Source organism: Callorhinchus milii, unplaced genomic scaffold (assembly GCF_018977255.1).
Source record: "Callorhinchus milii isolate IMCB2004 unplaced genomic scaffold, IMCB_Cmil_1.0 Scaffold11, whole genome shotgun sequence".
NCBI lineage: Eukaryota > Metazoa > Chordata > Chondrichthyes > Chimaeriformes > Callorhinchidae > Callorhinchus > Callorhinchus milii.
This window is the reverse complement of record NW_024704752.1, coordinates 5317710-5339280: the sequence shown is the minus strand read 5'-3', so window position 1 is coordinate 5339280 and position 21571 is coordinate 5317710. Positions and strand designations below refer to the sequence as shown.

At 44.9% G+C, this 21571-nt stretch overlaps 1 protein-coding gene across 5 annotated transcripts in view; it reads right to left on the bottom strand.

Moving 5' to 3' along the window:
- Nucleotides 1-1617: 1617 nt before the first annotated feature.
- The window catches only part of LOC103184467 (mediator complex subunit 12L), a 160316-nt gene continuing 140362 nt past the window's right edge, over nt 1618-21571 (bottom strand). For 3 of the 5 annotated variants that reach the window (XM_042339106.1, XM_042339108.1, XM_042339107.1), the window contains exons 37-46: nt 18803-19165; nt 18349-18508; nt 16773-16987; nt 13523-13579; nt 10762-10848; nt 8853-9070; nt 6920-7073; nt 5181-5291; nt 3785-3866; nt 1618-2471 (exon numbers count right to left, since the gene is read on the bottom strand). In XM_042339106.1, the coding sequence (XP_042195040.1) occupies nt 2419-2471; nt 3785-3866; nt 5181-5291; nt 6920-7073; nt 8853-9070; nt 10762-10848; nt 13523-13579; nt 16773-16987; nt 18349-18508; nt 18803-19165 (1500 nt within the window). In that variant the 3' untranslated portion in view covers nt 1618-2418. The remainder of the gene's footprint in view (nt 2472-3784; nt 3867-5180; nt 5292-6919; nt 7074-8852; nt 9071-10761; nt 10849-13522; nt 13580-16772; nt 16988-18348; nt 18509-18802; nt 19166-21571) is intronic. The other 2 variants (XM_042339109.1, XM_042339110.1) reach the window with 1 other exon arrangement.

Here is a 21571-nt window from a genome sequence, read left to right as displayed (position 1 = left end):
ACGTACATCAAAACTTCCTGGGACAGAAAGAAAAGCACAACAAAAAAGAAACAATCATTGCAATACACACACGGTCATAATTCAAGGGTTAGATCCCCATTGGTGCTGGAGGAAGGAGGATGGAAGCTGGACGTTCACTGTAAACTGTCAGCATCTCAATGACAGTCCTTCAAGGACACATTCCCCGACCGAGAATTGAGGATAGGCCTGTCGTGTGGCCTGTTGCTCTCCACACATGACCCACGGAGCGGTTACCGTTTAGGTTGAGGTCCTATGCTCACTGTTACCTGTGTCTTGATCACCCGTCGTCTGGCATCACACCCAAGCTTTTTCACGACTCCGACATTCTGCCGGCTCGCGGTGGGAGCTTCGCAATCCTTGTTGAAGTAAGATAAAGTTACAACGAAAAGCAGAGGCATATTGACCATTTGATGGATTTGGCTTCAACAACAGCAACAAAATTACATTTGCATAGCGCCTTTCACGTCGGGAGGACTTCCCAATAACGATAAGAGACAACATTCAGCAGAATTCAGCCACTTGGAGTAACATCCTCCACCGAGGCAGGTACAAAAGGCTGTAATAGCAGAGTTACGGGTTTCTTTTGGCTTGTAATGTGTAATGTTAGGCGAACCAGCATCACCCATGAACTACTACGGACAAGCACTTTTTCAGACTTGAGTCAATAAACCCACTGTTTATTGGCTGTCAGAAACTACTCTGTTATTTAAAGCTCAGTCTCAGCTACGGTTAAGCTTCTTCCGTATGTAATAGCTCATGTGAATGTCTGGAGCCCACTTCACAGCCCATAAATCAGCTTGGTTCATTCGTTTGCACTCTTACCTCTGGCACAGAAAGTCGTGGATTCAAGCTTTACATTCATGGGCTTCGAGCTCAGTCTCGGGTGATGCTCCAGTGCAGTGCTGGGAGGGAGGGTAAGCGCTACATTATTGGGGGTGCCGTCCTTTGGATGATGGGATTGTGTTAAACCAAGTTTTATCAATCTCCCTGTTTACACAAAACATACACATCAACAGCAGTGATACCCAGCAGCGAGGGTGTTACCAACTGAGCCAAGCCAAACCCCAGATCAGAGAGGATTTACTGGCATTAAACACAAGACACAGAACCCCAACCAACATCCTGTAACACCGAATCGCCTCCCACCCACCCTCGAGCCAGGCAAACACCGACACATGGACAGTCTCAGCAATAGAAACACAGGTTTAATTTTTGGGGGAAAAAAGAACCGGAACAGCAGCACAAGGGAACCGCAGAGGGAGAGATGCCTGCAACCTCTCTTACAAGCCCCCACCCCTCTCTAAACCTTCATCAACCTGAGCCTCATGCTCCCTGACGCTGACAAACTCCCTTCTCTTTTCGAATAGTGCCCTCGGATCTTTAACGTCCACCTGAAAGGTCAGACGGGACCTCAATTTTAAATGTCTCATCCAAAAGATGGCACCTCCGACATACCCCCAGCACTGGAGTGTCAAGAGTAGACTATGTGATTCCAAGTACAAACGACACAGGCTGTAGACACAGGCTCCACTGCTCGAGCCTTCCTTCCCTGAGGCCCTCGAGCTCGCTACAGTATTAACCACACACAAGAAACCATTTGCTTGGATGTTGCTAATTATTGGTTTATTGTGTTTATTTTGTGTTGCAACCAGAATCTTTTCCTTTCACCGTACTTGTCGAATGTAACATATAAATACCGAACGTAACCACACACAACATTGCTGCTTCCAGGTGTTTTACCACAATAATAATAACAATACAGGGGAAAAATAGTTTTATATTTAACAAAGTATGCTTTTCTTTAAAAAGTGCTCATGTAAAATTACAAATTTAGGCAAAACGAACAGCTTTGCTTCATCCTTAAAGGCCATTAGAGCAAAACCACGGCGAGAGCAGATATCTGGAGCCTGAAATCTGCTTTTTATAATCAAATTCATTCGTATAAACCACAAATTTGGTCCAGTGCATTGTTACGGGAATTTTGACACAAATAAATAATTCCATTTATATCTACAACATTCTTTTCACTGTAGATAGGCTAAAAGCACCAGAACTTACTTTTAACAATAAACAGCAGCAAGATCCGGGCTGATCCAAACCCTTCTCATTGTAGAACTTCAATAAACATTTTAAATAAAATAATCTACTTTCACTTTACATTATTTATTCACATCAGCTACGTCACGGAGAGGAAGAAAAGAAAAGGGCATGTTTCGAAAATTTAAAAAATAAAATAAAATATTTTTTTATTTTTAAAAAAAAAGTAGGATGAAACAATGAAGGAAATTTACCCCCCTCCCACCCCTCTTTCCCCGGGTGCATTTTCAGCAAATGTCTGGTGCCTTGATCTTCATTGCTGTCCAGAGACTCTCTGGTGTGTGCTTCTCTCTATAAGGTTCAGTAATGGGGAGGGTGGCCACATGGGTTCGATGGCTGTTGTGGTTGGTTACCTGGACAGAAAACGAAGATTTCACACAATACAAATAATAATCCTTGCACTTGATACAGAGCCTTTCATGTCGGGAGGACATCTCAAAGCGTCTCGCTGGATTCCCTGCAAGGTGTAGTGACTGTGTATTTTGCAGGCAAACAGAAGAGAAAGGCAAATATAGTTTAGTCAGTTATAGTTCAGAGAAATTAACACAAGCTACATTTATTTGCTTGAAGGCAGAAAAATTGTGACTGGTGTTTCTATTTGGCAATAAAAGGGTGAAGGTATAGAATGGTTTTGGATGTGGAATGTTCTGGCCATGAAGGCTGTAGAGGTAGAATCAACTGGGATGTCTAAAAGGGAAATAGATGCCTGGCCCAGTCACCTCTGAGTCAGAAGGGTTCAAGCTCCACATCAGGACTTTGAACTCAGTCTAGGCTTGGCTCTCAGCAGTGCCTTCTCGCCTTGGGAGCTAACAGCACACGTGCACATTCTACCTCACGGAGCCAGTGTGGAATCTCAGTGACTTGTTCCAACTCTCAACTGTCCTTTAAAGTCCATGTCCATGCACCGACCCGCTCAGCTTTCCCCGCCTCCATAACAAGGCCCATCTCCCCTCAGCCTGCTGAGACTCTCATCCATGCTTTTATCACGTCCAACCAAGACTATGCCAGCTCCCTGAACTTCCCAACTCTTCCCTTCACAAGCTGCGCACATCCAGAACTCAGCAGCTCGTGCTCTCTCCCATATCAGGCTCCGCAAGCGTATCACCCCTATCCTCAACCAGCTTCACTGGCTTCCCACCCCAAGAGGATAGAATTCAAGATCCCGCCACGATCTTGCCCCACCTACCTCTGTGATCTTCTAAGACCCTGGCAACCCGCCTGCTCCCTCCACTCAGCAGGCATTGGCCTGCTTCACAACCCCCACCCTGCTACCATCAGCAGTCGGGCTTTCAGTCTTTCTGCCTTAATCTCTGGAACTCCATCTCTGAAATCCCTTTGCCTCGCCCTTCCCTTGTCTCCTTCAAGCTCTGTCTCAGGACCTTTATCTTTGACTGGGCCTTCAGGCATCTTCCCTCACCTCCACTCCCTTCCGAATCCAACCCCCAAGTCTTGGACTGGCCCTGGACTGACCAGCACCTTGAGATATTCTGCCCAACATGAAAGGCCATATAAATGCAATCTGTTGTTGTAGTGGTAGTTATTAGTCCCAATGGGGTGGGTCCAGATTCTGTGGATAGTGGGCTCTCCTGTGTTGCCTCACGTGAATTCCTTTGCTATCTGCCCACGATTATCAGGTGTCAGATATGGTCCGGTGCTTGTTACTTACTGGAGAGCTGTTTCTGCAGCTGTCTAACTAGAGCGGCCGTCTGTTGCTGTTGCTGTGTTTGTTGCATCCCCTGCCTCGAAAACTGGGGGAAGAGGACAGAGAGCACAGAATATTAATACCCAACTGTTTCCCGCAGCAATCCTTATTTTTTGTTCAGCTGGGTGTCTGACACATTTGGAAACCTATCACCATGTTTAAGAATATCAAAAGCAAGCTGAGATTTCCATGCATCCCACCTACGCATGGAAAGTCCAAAGATAAGATTGTTGGAATGGAATGCGCACTCTCTCCCTGGAGGGATGCATCCTGCTTACCTAATTCTAACCGCCTGCATTCTCCTGGCCTCCTCGATACGATACACCACCTGCTAATACATTCTAACCTCTTAGAAACAAAATGAAAGATTTCCGGTGTGAACCAACCCAAGAAATGACAGCTTTAGAAGCTGATCAATTCTATGAAGTGCCCTTGAGACATCTCGAAGATGTAATAAGGTGCTAATAAGGTGCAAGGGATTATTATTATCATTTATTCGAAACTCTCTGGCACTAGGTGAGCAGAGTGCGTCCCTCCCAGGATAAAATGCACACGTCATTCCAGACACAGGAAAACCCGACATGGGGAACTATCTTATTTTGATACTTTTAAGTCTGGTATTGGGTTTCTATATGTCTCAAGACACCCAGCTGGCAAAAAAAACTTCCTTCTTTGTCTGTACACAGAAATAGTCTGCGACACACTTGGCACAATCTCATTCGTCACAGCACCATAGTGACTACACTCACCATCCCCATAGTGACCACACTCACCATCTCCATATAGCCCACACTCACCAGCTCTGCTGCAAGGTATACATTTCAGTAAGGAGTAGTCAATATTGAGCTGTCTTACGTCCATACACAAGCCCTGATACAATAAATACAAAATTGCATTTGTATAGTGCCTTTCACATCAGGAGGATACTGATGACCTGTGACATGCCCACTGGGCAATTCACAACAATGATCTGTCCTCCAGCTAAAACCCAACATTTTCCATCTCTGTGTTTTGGACCACTGCTCAGGTATTTATCCAGTTCCCTCTTTGTATGATTGACCCAGCCTCAGTAGTTACCTATGGCAATGCATTCCCCATACCACCACCCCCAACAATCCTTCAAGTGGAGACATGCTTTAAGCTTTCTAACCTCTGTCCTGCAATTCTCAGTTTGGTTTGGATACTCTTAAGCATGGTGATAGGTTTCTGTACATGTCAAGACACCTGGTTGATCAAAAACAAGTGTGACCACACTCACCGTCCCAGGAACTGAGAATTCCTGATGCCTCTGCTAACAATGTCAAGGCCGTGTCCGAGAGCAGAACGGTCTTACCCGGCTCTCAAATCATCATCTACTTACTAGTGGCTGCTGGGACTGCACGGCCTGTATCCCCAATGCCTGCTGGCTCTGTTGCTGCTGTTGCTGTTGCTGCTGCTGTTGTTGTTGCTGCTGCTGCTGCTGCTGCTGCAACTGTGGTAGAAACAGGGACAGATTGAACAGTCAGAGAGATACAGATCAGACTTCAGGCACACAGGAAACATACAAAGCAACCCTGCAGGATGTCCACTCTCAGCATCAGTGCTGAGCAGATTATAATGGGGGGGGGGGGGGGGGGGAGACTTTGTTCTTGTCAAAAGTGACACACTAGGAGGATTAGGTGGGAAAGTCAAACAATAAAATAATAACAAAAGAGCAAATGAGTATATGCCCAGTTACAGGTACCTGCTTTGGGTGGATGTCTCAAAGCGCTTCACAGGATTTGCTGTAAAGTGTCGATACTGTTTATTTTGTAGGCTGATGTGCAGGCAATTTGCATACAGTAACGTCCCACAAACAGCCTTGACACACAACATTGACTAATTTTATCTGGGGGATTGCTGGCCAGGATACATCAAAAATTCTTTCTCATTTCATATAGTGACATGAGATCTTTAATGTCCACCTCAATAGGAGCTTTGGTCCAATGCCTCATCACATCACTCCTGTAACCTCTGCTACCCTAAAGGACAGCACCTTCAACAATGCAATGCTCCTCAAACACTACACTGGAGTGTAAGCCTACATTATATAAGTTCAAAGTCCTTACGTGGGGCTTGAACTCACAACCTTCTGACTCAGAGGTAAAAGTGCTTCCGACTGAGCCAGGCTGATACCTAACTTTTTACTATATCAATTTCCAATATGCAATAAGGAAGGAAGAAATGTACCTATTATTGGTTAGTGCTCATAATGGTACATCTCACCGAGGAAGAGATCTAGGAATGAGATCCATGGACAACACTGGTGATGCCATTTATATTGGACTGTTATTGCTCAGAGATAGGGGAGAGGGGTGGGTCAGGGAAGAATTTTATAACCGTTTGTCTGTTGTTATCCATCTCTCTACCTAACCGTGCAAAAGTCAGGTGCAGTCTGTCTACAAGACTGAGCTGGATACTGTTACAGCTTTTCATTCAGGTGAGTGAATGATTCCCTTTATCTGTCATGGGTCACAGCTTTCGGCACCCAATTTTAGGAAGGAAAATCTAGCCTTGGAGGGTGTCCAGTGACAGTTCACTGGACTAATACATAGGCTGAAGGGGGTTAGCTATGTTGAGAGGCTGAGCAAACTAGGGTCTAATTCCTTTAGGGCAGCAGAGGTTACAGGGTGAATGTGATTGAAGTGTTTATAAAAATGAGGAATTGACAGGGTAGACAGTGGATAACTCTTTCCTCAGGTAGGGGAACCATTGCAAGTGGCAGAGCCTTCAATTCAGATGCTAGACAGTTACAGCTGAGGTCAGGAAGCGTTTCCTCAGAGAGGTGTGAGGAACACTCCCACCCAAAAAACTGTAGAGATGCAATCGCAAAGAATTTGTTAAATATTTGGGTAGTTGAAAGGGTTTGGTGAAAGGCCAGAAAATTGGCATTAAAAGATCCGACAAGATCTAACAAATTGATGGAACAGGGGCTTGATGGGCTGAATGGCCTCTTCCTGTTCTGCTGTGATCCACACCTGGAATTTCCTAATTTCACAAACTGGATCCTAAAACAACTTGTACTCCCAGCAGAAAAGGATGTGGATCTGGTGCCATGGACCCAGTCCTGCCAATTCCCACCTGAAGGAGGCGCTGTTGCCGGAGCTGTTGCTGTCGTTGCCGCATCTGGTCTTGTGAGAGCTGGACCGAGCTAAGGTTTGGGTGAGGGCTCGAAATCATGTGATCAAGTCCTGTCCCCATCAAGGAGTTCTGCTGCAATGGTTGATGAGTAAGCCTAAGCCAACAAACAACAGATAGGGGGTTAACATAGGACACTGGGAATAGCTGGGAATACGCCAGGCATCACCTGGGATCGGGCTGACCATCGCCAAACTCCGGTACAGAGACTGTTAACAGAACAAACTGCCTATATTCTGCAGAAAACATAGGTCCGCAAGGCAGGGCTTGTTCCGTTCTGAAAGCACTGACCCAACAGTTTACAGACCCGTGAAATGAAGAAAAACCACAAAGAACTTGCATTTTTACAACATTTTAGCGCATCAAAACATCTCAACCCACTTCGCAGTAATCACTGTCACGTGCGAGTGACTATATTTATTGGCAACCGCGGCAAACAATTTGAGCGTTGGCAAAATCCCACAAGTAGCCATGAAGTGAATGACTGGATTTATCTAAGGAATTTTCATAATAATAATCTTTGCATTTGACACAGCGCCTTTTCATGTCTTCGAGTCGTCTCAAAGCGCTTCACAGAATATACTGGTAAGTGAATTGATTGTACATTTCGTGGGCGAAACACAGACAGGTTTATCATATTGCTGTATCCTATATATCCTTGCATCAGCACCTATAACGTTGAAACACTTCAAAGCACTTCTCAGGGAATTGCCATAAAATGTATTTGTATTTGTAGGCAAACGGCAATTTGCCCCAGCACAGCCCATAATTGATGGTGCGCGACCAGTTTTATTTGGGCGATTGTCGACTAGGACACTAGGATAGACTCCCTTCTCTTTCAAATAGTGTCATGGAATCTTTAACGTCCACATCAACAGACAGACGGGACCTCGGTTTAACATCTCATGTGAAAGAAGCCACCTCTGACAATATCCTAGACTCAAAATCCCCAGTTTGGAACCCACAACCTTCTGACCCAGAGGTGAGATTGCAATGCACCGAGCCAGGCTGACAGTGTTTGAACAGTCAGCATTATAGGGTCACATCTGCTTCCATTGAAATGTGCAGGTGTTAATTCAATCGAGACAGATTTGAATTGGCAGCAGATATAGAATACACAGCTGCAGCACTGGATTAGCGAGTGAAGGGTTGGCACAAGCACACAGAATGAAGGGTCGCTGCTCTGATTCCCGAACTATGGTGAGCTGTGTTGATTTCTGGTCGAGCTGTACTGCAGGGGGGGAGTGGGAGAGGGTTAAATTTGTGGTTAACATTGCTGGCCTGGGTTAGGAGAAAAAGTCAGCTTGGGCTCTCCCTCCTCATCAATGTTTATCTACTCTCTGGCTACCCTTTGTAGATTAATCCAAACAGAACAAATTGCTATCAACATCTCCATAATTGCAGCAGCCGACTACCAGCATGGTAGAAGGCGAACTAGGTGGATCTTGGTTCTTTTTCGTCATTTCTTTTAACCCCAGAAGAGGGGTAGCTGGTTCCTGACTACTTAATAATAATAAACCTTGTACTTGATATAGTGCCTGATCACATCATTCCTTCAAGCGCTTTACAGAATATACTGTAAAGTGAATTGACTGTATATTTTGTGGGCGAAATGCAGCAGCCAATTGCGCACAAGAGTGACCCACAAACAGTCGTGGATTATGTGACCAAATTATTATTTTTTAAAGGGATTATTACCCCTGGGAAAACAATCCGCTAATTGACCTACAATTTGGGTTCCTACTTCCTGCTACGTAAACAGAAGAGTGTGGATTTAGGAAACTTGCCTAAAGTTTCGCCCTGCCCAGGAATCAAGCCTGGGTCCTCTCGCTTGCGAGGTGAATGCTCTAACCAACAAGCTACAGGTTCCACTTACCGCTGAGTGCCCTGAATGGCGGGTGGATAGGCCGAAGCCTGCTGGTGAATATAGCCACTAGGTTGCTGCTGCATTTGCCTGATTCGGTCCATGAGTGCTAGGTTGGAGTGGGCGGCCTGGTACGGTCGGGCACTGTAGTTGGGGGACAGCATGCTATTCCCAGCTTGCTGCTGCAAAGGCATCTGAGTGCTGTACGCCGTGTATCCATGAGGCATGGCCTAGAATAAGGAGCGAGGGCACATCAGAGGGTCAGACACACAAAACAGCTCACTGGGTTAATAGGTGAAGATGGAGACACTTTTATTCCTCCTGATTAAAGTTTATCACCTGTAGACTTCCTAGGGCTCCCAGTGAAAGATAAAAGTGATCTTTAAAGTCAGTTTCCCTAAACTTCTCAATAGATTCCTTCAACACATCTATCACCTAACACCCCTGAATCGTGTGTCAGTCTGGCTTAATCGGTAGCACTCTTGCCTCTGAGCCAGAAGATTGTGGGTGTAAGTCCCACGTCGGGACCTTAAACCCACAGTCCAGGCTGACACTCCAGTACAGTGCTGGGAGCACTGTAGTGTTGGAGGTGCCATCCTTTGGATGAGATATTAAATCAAGGTCCCATCTGTGCCTGTTCAGTTTTTCCTGGTTTCGTGGCCAACAAATACATTGTCACTACATATTACTTTAAAATCCTGCGAAACATTTTGAGACATCTTAATGATGTAATAAGGCGCTGTATCAAATGGAAGAATTATTAATTTATTATATCCTTTCAATTTCCAGGAATTTGTACAGTTCCCCTAATATCATTCAATTCATGATAATAGTAATTAAAAATAATCTCAGCATTTGATACAGAGTCTATAATGTCAAAACATTATATGCCAACATTTATAACCTCCAAAATTGGCCATTCATTTCATGGCTGTATGCAAATTGGACGCTGTGTTCGTCAACAAACACATAGTTATTATACTTCAGAATAAAGGGTTCTGAGACGTCCTCTTAACATGAAAGCTGTATCAAATACAGTGCAACATAAGTCGTATTATTCGGGACCACATTTAACATGACTTACACGAAGTCCTAGTTGTAGGCAAACTTGTATAAGTCGCATAAAATCCGATTCAATCAATAATCTACACTGTGCATGTGTAATTGAGTGCAGAAGGTAAGTGCATATGCGGGGATGGGTCAAGGCTACATTTCCTGTGATTCACTGTGTTTTGACCTGTTGCCGAATGCAAGTGTTGGAATCACATTGAAATAAAATTCTGCGCATGCGGCAATGGGTCAAGAATATGTTTCCCCCGATTCAATACAGTGGCTCGTAAGTGCGCATATGTTGAACAGTCAGGATGTTATTTCTGGCGGTTCAAAGCACTTGTAGATTACTTCCAGTAAGTGTGGGAGGTTAGGGGGAATGGTGTTACGAGTGTAGGAGCAAACCTGTGCAAAGAAATCTAAGTGACTTTGATAGGAAACTGAATGAAACTCGGGTGCATGTGTGACTTAGGGGCGATTATATGGTTTAGATGGATGAGATTTAAACAAGTTTTATTGCACAAGGATTATTAATATTTATTATCACTTGAAAAGTCTCAAAGCATTTCACATATATTTGCAGTAAAATGAAGTGACTTTTTTTTGTTGGCAAACTGTCCCACAAGCAGCCATGAAGTTAGTGTCCAATTTTATCTAAGAGATTGTTGGCCAGGACACAGGTAGAAACTCCCTTCTCTTTTTCTGATAACATTGTGGGATTGACCTGTATAAGGTTGACCTGGACAGGCAGACAGGAACTTGGTTTAATTCCTCATCTGAGGTATAGTTGTGGTACAATGAAACCTAAATGAGCAAAGACACAAAATAACTTGCACCAGAGAGACAATAAGAAAAACAACACACCACACACCTGTGCCTGCTGCACACCAGGGTACTGCGGGATTTGGGCAGCTCGGACCGGCTGGCCATAAAGACTACTTTGGTCCACGGGTTGACTCTGAAAGATACCAAATATCAGCATTAAAAAGACCCTCACCATCAAGACCATCACCACTGAGACCTTCACTAAGTATGCCTCTCACTGTGCCAACCTCTCTGTCACCCACCAGCTCTAACAGCAAACAGCAAAGTGATTTGACCAACTGGGCTGCAGAGGGCACGAGCTGCTACTTTTGAAATCAAAACGCTCTTCAAATAATCAACTTGCATTAGAAGGAAACAGCGCTCTATCGCTCAGGCTCCAATCGGTGCCATGTGACCATACACATTCAGGCTTCATGTTCTTGCCCCTTCGCTCCATTATGGGTCAACTCCATTTCAACAGATGTGCAATTAACACTGATCTGGTGCCAACACTTGAGAGATTCTCCCCGAGCACTTGCCCTGGAGTGACTCACATGTGTGAATGGGACAACATAATTTGGGCTTGCACCCAAATCTCAGGGTATCAGATTAGGCCTGATAACAGAAATGTCTACCCAACCCAGCGAGTGGGAGGGTGGAGGGGATGAAGAATTGAAACGCTATGCACATACTGGCAGCGCCTCCTGTTTATACTCTCACTGATCAATGGGTTTCTGGTCATACTCCAGAACTAATCAGAGTTACGAACACAAACAAATGGTTGCTTCCTGCACTGAACCGTGGGGCACTCAGCCAGCCAGACCCAATGAGCAACAGAGCACTTTAAATTGGAAGCTCCTGGCAACGGGGGTGCAGAGGTGGGGGGCTATAATTAGAAACATCCGGAGTGAGAGAAAGCACGAGGCTAACACGTTCAGGGAACGAAAGGCAGATACACCATAGGTTTAGCATTCAATTGAGCTTTTCGTTTTTGCTTAAAGCACTGTCGGTCCACAATTCCATCTAGTCTCAGCCTGAGAGACCATTTGTCTCAAAGACGGTGCTCAACTGTACAGAATTCTCCAGTTTTCCTAAAAATAAACTGTCTTTGGTTTGATTCTCAGCTTGGTTCAGTCCCTGACCAAGACTGCTATTCCTGCCTCTGCCTCCCATCATTCACACCTCTGTCATCGCCCTACTTGACTGTTCTAACTCACTCATCGCCTGTTTCCCTGCCTTCATCAACAACAAACTCAAACTTCCTCACCAAATTCCTATCGCACCAGTCCTCGTCAGACTCCACTGTCTCCCTGCCTTCCAATGAATCAATTTCAAGGTTCTCACCCTCACCTGTAGTCCCTTCACACCCGACTACCCCCCCCCCCCCAGTGATCCTCTGCTACCTTACTCTTCTCTGGTCGCCAGTGCTTTCCCTTCAACGTTCAGTCATGTAGGGATACCACAATCCGAACTACATTCAGTCACTACATTCCCATCCTCTGGATCGTGCAATCTTTACCCTTTTTCCTTGCTCCCTCTCTATGAATCTTAAAATCGACCATGCCTATGGACACCTCCCCCTTTCCCTTGCTCGGGTGTCCTGTAAAGTGCTCCTACACTATCCAAATGCAAATTGTTATATAGGAAGGAGTGAGGGAGTAACTGAGATCACTTGCAGTCGAGCACATTAATTGTTACAAAAAGCTTTTATTAATCAGCTTGAAATTGGTCTCAAGGCTACAGATTCAGAGAAAGCATCCTGCGAATCTCATCAGAACATGCAAGCTACAAAATGCCTCAAACTATGCTTAATCCTGTTACGTCCAGGACTGTTATCTATTAGGAACTGAAATTTGCTGTGGCCTGGGCTCAGCAGGGTCGGTTATTGCAAGTATGCGTTAATAAAGCCGAGCAATTGCCCAGCAGGGGACAGAGGTGGTCACTGGATCGAATAACTCCTTTGGGCTCAGTTTCCGATTCATAATCCGATCCATTTGCCAGAAAACTGCCGCACATATAAAAATTCCCAGAATAATCTCACTATGATCATTTTCTGGCTGAACACCAACAATTATTGTTGGCTGGGAGTTTGCTCTCTCTAAATGTGTGCTAGCATCTTTATTCCTCCGTGAAATTGGGCTACTGTTAGACTGGGATTTACTGAAAGCAAATCACTCACCTGCAGCTCCACTAACCCTCAATCCCAGGAAAGGCTGTGCACACACACGCGGGCACTTTGTTTCTACAACTACTCACACACTCCTTACAGTCAAATGCAAGAAACAAAGAACAATTCTACACAGAAGGCTCAATGTTCCCATGCTGGCTGGTCTGTCAGTACAGCATCCAGGAGCAGTGTGAAGTTTCCTAGCTCAGAAACATTGAGTAAAGAAATTCTTTCCAACTTTTCCCCTAAAGTTTCCCTGAGGCTGTACCCTATTGTCAGCCATTTCCTGGCTAAAGGAAATAGCTTCTCTCGATATACCCTGCCGAACCCCTTCAATATCTTAAAATCCTCAATCATGTCCCCACTTAATCTCTTTTGATTCAGTAAAAAACTCCTCTATTTAATTCAGCCTCTCTTGGTGTGTATGTGAGCATATACTTATGAAGAATATGAGCAGCGAAGCTGAAGATTGGAATGAGGAATAAAGGCGAAGGTTGAAAAGACTGATATAAGGAATATAGGTGACGATTAAACACTCAACGCTCACATTTGTACTTTAAGAGTGATATTTTCATGCACCTTTTGATTTAAAATGAAATAAATTCAGAGCATTTAAATCCAGATATAAAAAGAAAGCAGGAAGGTGTCTGGAATGGGTTACCATTAAGCTGAAATTGTTAAAGCCGTCTTGGAGGGACACAGCAGTGTTACAGGATTCCTAGAGAGAGGACAAAGGACAAGAGAAACAACAGTGTGTGAATGGGAATTGGATGGCAGGAATAGTTTTACACGGAGTTGGTTAACAGCAAACAGCGTCTACGACAATCGGTGACACCGTAGCACTGAGCAGTGAAGCGCAGGCAGCGATGGGAGACACGGAGAACATTCGGTCAAAACTTCCGCTAAAATTACCTTTTGAAATCGGACGGTTGCATTGGTAATTTCTTCTAAAAAAAACATTGGGAGTTCCTCCCTATGCACCCCCCACCCAACACACACAAATGGTCAAGTGGATGAAGGCACTTGACCGCTGGCAATCTCCACCAGGCCAAAGAGACAACGAGGTCCCAGATTTGAGTCCCGCTGTGTTACTGATCCCAGTCAAGCAGCAGTTGGGGCTACAATTGGCCCCAGTGTCCCTGGATTATAGAGGCAACATTCCCTGCTCCTGATCTCTATCCAGGGTGCCCCCCCCCACCCCACCACCATCTGGTGGGTGGGAACTGAGGGCAGGATTGGGGGATCCCCTCTGATGCCCTACATAGTATAATCGTGATGGCCACTTTGGAGAGACACCGGAGCAGGTGACTGGCACCCTGAAACCGTACCCAGAGAAGTCAAACTCTTCCAGGTGAGAGATTAATAGTTCTAATTAAACTTAATTTTAATTAATTAAATTGATAAATTCGGTCTAATTTTATTGTTCTCCGATTTCCTCTCGTGCCAGGCAGGCGAGCAGAGACTGTGGAGCCGTTGTCCCAGATGAAGTCAAATGTGGACACAGCAATCAGACATTCTAGTCCGGAGATGCTGAGTCCAGATGTAACGTTCCCCTCCTTCATCAAGGCCATCCAACCTCAAGGCTCAAAATTGGGACCTTCCTTCAACTGAATGGCCTATTTATTCACTGCATCCTTGGGGAGCTGTTTGTATACCATTGGTGTCTCGTGTCGACATTTTTTAAAGATGAGACCAGACATTACAGATCCCCAAAGTTCCCCGACAATCAGTCACTATTTACTGTTCACGCACTCTTCAAAAACTTCAGTAATGAGAAAAACACAACACTCAAGAAGCAAGCTCACACTGCTGCTGATCCCATCTCTTAAACAGGCATGCCTGTCACGCCATCATAGGTCAGCCGATTAGACGGGATGTTTACTCAAAATGCCTGGACCTAATATGTAACACACACACAGGAACATCGCACTGGGCACAGGATCACAATGCAGGGAAAGGCTGATGCAAGGGACAGTGAACAAGACACACGCCCAGGAGATATCTCTCACATTCGGGCAGAGCTTTACACTGTCCAGCTTCTTAAGAGCCGGGATGTTTTTAAAAATGGTATTTTGAACCAAAGCTACAACAGGCCAAACAATTAAGCTGACGGTCAGGCGCAGACTGCTGAGAGAAAGCTGGCTAGATTCATGTTGTGAACTTCACGCTTGGGTACATATCATTCTTTCTGAAATACTTGCATTTGCCTTATCACTTAAATGTGTTTCATAGTGTTTTGTGCAATGAGTTACTCTGAAGCTTTGACTGTTAGTATGTCAGCAAGCACAGCAGATCTCCCCCACGCACACACATAAGCCTTCCTTTATGTATCCAGCACAGATAGACTAGGGGAATGGACAAGTTATTGGCTTTGTGTCAACTTAACGTAACAATTGTAAGATAGAAGCCACCTTTCTCATCTGCCACACTCATTCCAGTACTTAGTGAATAGTTCTTAGACCTTCAAATATTTATTGAACAGAATAATATCTCCATTTACTTTTATACTTTACTTGTTTATGTGCCAAAGAAAATACCAGAGATTTTAAGGCTGTCCAATAAACTATGGATGTGTAGTGTCATTCCTTGGATCACTAGAGTTCAATAAAACCTAGCTTCAGTTCAGGAAGGAAGTGGGTTATTCCATGCTATTCCCATCAAAGGAGCCCTGAGGTGAAGAGCTAAATACTCCAAAGGGATTTCTGTCTGTAAAACTTTTAAGATGCTGAATTGCAAACCGACTCTGACTTATTTATAAGAAAAGAAAAGAAGTTCCAATTCTGCTGCTACTGCCCAGGGAAATTAAAGATTATTATTGCCAAAAAGGCCCATTTCTGAACTGTTTTGCCATGGCCAAGCCATGACATGATCTGAATCGAACAGCCAATGAAGTCAAATCAGGTGTGTTGGAATTATTAAGAACTCATCAGTTTCATACAAGTAAAAGGCACAGCAGATTAATCCCATTCCCACCCACACACTCAGGGTCCAGAGTCAGGAAGCCTGGTATGGGACAGGACACGAGCTGCAGAGTTCCAAATGATCTGCAGCTTGTGGAGGGAAGCGTTGGGAAGACTGACAAGCAGGGAGTTGGCGTAGTCGAGCCTAGATGCGATAAATGCGTGGATGAGGCAGATACATTTCACAATAATTACCATGAGGTGCTTTGAGACATCTGACGTTATTATTATCTAGCATTTGGCTGCATGGGTAACTGGAGTACGGCAAGCAGAGTAGGAATAGAGAGAGAGTGTTCAATGGAAATAAGTTGCCGTGCGTACTCCTGGGACGGGTTAGAACATGCCAGAGTTACTCACGGTTTGGAAATAGTGTGAAGCAACAATACACAAGGCAAACGCAATCCTGGGTTATATTGCCAAATCAGTTCTCCAACTCTGCTCCAACTCCAGCTCTGCTCAGGCGATACTGAGTACAGACTGGCTATTGCAAGGTTAGGGTACTGTTCAAGCCTGAGAAGCATTTTGAGATGTTTCCATGCTGCAGGTGTTGTATCAAATGCAAGAATTATTCTAAGTAGTGGTTAAGCTACATCAACTGTGGACTGTAGAGGGAAGGGAAGACTGAGGAGGGGGAAAAGTACCAGGCCTGAGGGACGAACAAATCCGAGCTGGAGACGGTATGTAAACCAGACACACAGACATACATGAGACATGTGGAGCTAGAGAGGAATGAAAGGGGAGTTCTGGGGAGTCACAGTTACTAGCAGTGACTCTGAGAGAGGAGATTGAAACATTTGCCTTGTGGGTATTACATTTCAAGTCAAACATAAGCCCACCAACTCCCCCCGTTACCCCCATCCTCCGATACACTGCCACTGACCGCACAATGCGAGACCCCGTGCGCTGGCCTGCCGCGCGGGTGGTGGGGGGGTGAGGAGAGCATACACATACCTGCTGAAAGGGCCGGGCCTGAGCCTGCTGTCGCAGTATACGCTGCTGCTGCTGTTGCTGCAGGAGTTTCATCTGTAGGAACTGCTGTTGGGGGGAGATGCTGGGCATGGAGGGCGGCTGCATCATGGAGCCCGAGCGTCGCTGCAGCATGTTGGTCAGAGCCTGCTTGGTGTTGGTTGGTGTGAACTGGCCGGATGGATCCAGCCTGGGGCCACCTGCAAAATGGGGAGACACCAAACTGATAATTCCATGCATCCCAACTATACATGGAAATCCCAGAGATAGATTGTTGGAATGGAATGCACACTCTCTCCCTGGAGGGGCGCTTGCTGCTTACCTAATTCCGGCAAGCACTAGGCACAGGTTGAAGCTAAACCGTACAACCAACTAACCAACAACACGTGGCACCCGATCCCCTCCTTATTGCTTGGGTGGGCTTTCTCAGTAAGTCCCAGTTAGTGTTAGAGTGCAGGCAGCTTTGTGCTGTGAACCAAGGCACTGCTCCATAAACCCATTCCACTGGGCTTTAAACATTCCAGTCTGTTCCCAGTTTACCAAACATGTGTAACTGCCAGAACACAGAGACATCAGATATCTGTTGCGTTGCAATCCAAGTTAAGAGGACCACAAAGAGAATTAAAAGGGAGGTTCATAAAAATGGCTCTACACAGAGCGGTTTGAATGTGGAACTCTCTGCACACAAGCTGTAGCTAAATCTATAAGTAATGTTAACAGGGAATTAGATAGGTACTTGAAGACTCATAGAATTACCCAGCACAGAAGGCCATTCAGCCCATCATGTGTGTGCTGGCTCTTTGAAAAGAGGTATCCAAATCAATTCCATTCCCCTGCTCTCTCCCCAAACCCTGCAAACTTATAGAATCATAGTAGGGAAGGAGCAATGGGGTCTGGGTTAGCGAGCAGGAAAGTGAGATGCGATTAAGAGACTCATGTGGAGAAGGGCAGAGGTGATGGGCTGAATGGCCTGGTCAGTGCTTTAACATTCTATGATCCTGTTGCATTTTCTGTCCACTAGTAAATAACATTGAGGCAGGAGTAGGCACTGTCAGTCTAGTCACCATTTCAAATGACTAGAAATGCCTTCAACAGATCTCGTTGATCATCTAATAAACCCGAATCTTTTTAATTTCAAGGATTATGTCTAAATGTCACCTAAATGAGCCCCATGACAGGAAGTTTGAGCACACAGTCAAGACTGACAGTCCAGTGCAGTGCAGAGGGAATGCTGCATTGCCAGAGGCACTTTCCTTCGGATGAGACATTAAACCCAGGTTCTGCCTGGAAGAACAGACAGGAATTAAAGATCCTGTGATACAATTAGAAAAGAGAAAGGAATTTCTCCAGGTGGCCTGGCCAGTAATCTGCCAAACACCACAACCTCCTGACTCCAAGGCGCAAGAGCTAATAACTGAGCCAGGCTGACGCACACTGGTCTCATGGGCTGAGACGATGTGGGATTTCCAGCCTGAGTCTCTTTGTGTGAGTGCCGGGGAAAGGATAGAATGCACAAGGAATCTGGCTCCCAATCGTACACTCCCACCCCGGGGTAAGTCACCTGGTGGAAGTGGCTGGTTCTGAAAATAGAAACTAGACTGTTGAGGTTGTCCCATCAGGTTGTAGCCCCAGGAGGCTGAGGCCTGTGGATGGTGCATCAGCTGTGAAGACATGGGTGTGTAATTGGGAGGCACTCTGTAAGCACTGCTCTGCTGATAGTCCTGGGGAGGAAGGAGAAAGGAGACTGGAGTTAGAATCGTACCAGGGGGCACAGTAAAGAAAAGCACATCAGCATGCTGACTAGGACATTGAGGTGGCAGGGATATTGCCTGTGTTAACAGCTTAGTCACATAGAGACAGAGCAGGGCACAGGAACCCAGTCACATAGACAACACCGCACTCAGAAATCCAGTCATACAGAGATAGAATGGTCTTCTGGAAACTAGTTACATGGACAGAATAGGACACAGGAACCCAGTCACACAATTGGGAGGAGCTCATTGTGATGTCCGTACATCTATCCTAGGGGCTGATGACTTTGTCTTCCTTTTCCTGTTCTTGGTTTTCTTTTCCTCCTCCTGAGTGCTCTTGTTCTGGTCGGACACTTCTATCGGTTTCTTCTCTGAGTCCAGGGAGACAGGGGTGGGAGGCTCCTCCTCCTCCTCGGGGGGCAGAGGCAGAGGCTCCAGGTAGTAGCTCCTGGGCTTCGGCTTCGGGTGGGTGTGGTACAGCAGGAGGTGGTGCTGATCTTCATACTTAATGACCTTACGGTCCACGCGGACCGTACCAAACCAGGCCCAGGAGAGGGGGGCCGGGCTCTTGTGTCCCTCAAACAAATCCCAGGGGTTGACCTTCTGCTTGGTGGACACTTGGAGACCCTGTGGTGAGAGGAGGAGAAAGAATGTTTAAAGCGCCGATAAGATTAAAAATACGAAGGCACGGGATGAATGTTCGGATAAAGAAGATTCTTTGGTGTATTTCAGCTAATCCTTCCAGACTAAGCACTCCAACTGGAACTCCTTACCACCCTTACTTCTTTTCTGTTTTTTGGTCAGCCAAAACACACGTGGAAACCCAGCACAGTGCTTAAAATTCCCTGAATCAAACGATTGAACGTTCCACACATATATATTTCCCATTTGACTAAAATGGAGTCCACACTCCATTGTGTCTTGAACCTTGTGTCTGTGAATAGAGGGGCAAGGAGGTGGAGAGGGGTAGGGATGGGGTCGAGGAAACAGGTGTTGGGCTTCATTTTCAACATGGTAGAGGTGAGAGAAGAGGGGAAGACAGGGTCGAAGGTGTGGAAGGAGGGAATTGGAGGGGCAGAGGCAGCCGCGTGGATCCTCTCGATTTTGGACTCAAGGAAGTCCAGAATCTCCTTGCAGTGGAGTTGGAATTTTCAGGAACTGAGAAGAATCTCAGGTGCCAGTGGCTGGTCTGCCCTTCTGTGATAATTATAAATGATATTGTTAAATCTGCTGTTGTGAGCAAAATAAGTTGCTTGTTAGTCTGAAATTAAACGAGGAGCCGAAACCATGTGATGACCTTGAGGTCATACCAGATGACAGAAACAGGAATTTGTGATATAAAGAATAGAAAGCTTGTATTCAGCATTTTTGTACGATTTCTAAATAATGTAATGAATTGTATAATCGTGGACATATGGAAGTAAGTAAACAAGGCTATAAAAGTAAGCTATAATTTCGCCCACAAAATGTACAGTCAATTCACTTTACAGTATATTCTGTGAAGTGCTTTGAGACTTCTGGAAGACCTGATAAGGCACTATATCAAACGCACGTATGATTACTATTATTTATTATAAGCGAGGAAGAGGCAACTGGGAACCTACCATCTCACCTCGTCTGAAGAAGACGTCAATGAAAGAAAGAGACAGCTTGTATATTTTATAAGTAAAACTTGAGGAATTTAGTTAAAGGATGTTCATAACTAATATGCATGTTAGGGAGTAATAATAATAATAATCCTTGCATTTGATATAGCGCTTTTCACGTCTTCTAGACGTCCCAAAGCGCTTCACAGAATATACTGTAAAGTGAATTGACTGCATATTTGTGGGCGAACGCGGCAGCCAATTGTACACAGCAATGTCCCACAAACAGTCGTGGATTGAAAATGAACAATTTATTATTGTTTTATTTTGGAGGGATTATTATTAGGCGTATACATAGATATAGAGAAAGACATAGAGGTAGATAGAATGTTAGGAGATACTCAGAGAGTGAGAGAGAGAGAAAAAGAAAAATAGAGACAGAAAGATACTGGCAAGGAAGAGTAGTGAGAGAAAGAAGGGTGAAAGAAGAGTAAATAAAGAATTATAAAAAGGAAATTTACTGTCTCTGACTCCCTCTGTTCCAGGGTCTTATCAATCCTTTAAAGAAGTAACAAATTGATAGCTGGTTTAGTCATTTGAGTTTGATTATTCAGTAGTTAGTCTTTTACTAACACCATCCCAACCATTCCAAACATCTGTATCTTCACATAGGATGGTCATGGAAGCTAGACCTGTACATGAGTGAGAAGGAATAGAGGGAAAAATAATAATAATCCTTGCATTTGATATAGCGTCTTATCACATCTTCGAGATGTCTCAAAGCGCTTTACAGAATATACTGTAAAGTGCATTGACTTTGTGGGCAAAAATATACAGTCAATGCAATCCTGTATACCAGTCAGAATAGGAGGGAGTGAAATATAATCACTGGCACAGACTGTTTCTGTGCTGTACATTTTTTGTAATCTTTGTAACTTTCCAAACCCTTCACAGAAACGTAGCAAGGAGTAGGGATGCATTGTAAGGGTTTTGCCCAAAGGAATCTCTCAAAGAGGTCGTTTTTTTTTAGGCAAGGAGCAAGGAAAGGAAGTTTGGGAGAGAGAGTTAAGAAGTAATCCTGATGTAAATTTGTATTGTATAATCCTCGCACTTGATGCAGTGCCAGTGATAAATTGATAGCTGGTTTAGTTTCATACAGAGTCAAAATGGCCTGAAGCAATTAAAAGGGTAATTGCTGTAAATGTCGTGACTATTTATTTGTTGGCAAATGTGGCAACCAATTTGCACGCAGCAATGCCCAACAAACAGCCCTGATATTAGTGACCGTTTTTATCTGATGGATTGTTGGCTGGAACACCAGGAGAAACTCCCTTCTCTTTTTGAATAGTGCCATGGGATCTTTAACATCCACCTGAACAGGCACAAGGTGGATCTCGGATTAATGTCTCATCTGATGGACGTACCTCCAACAATGCAGCACTGCACA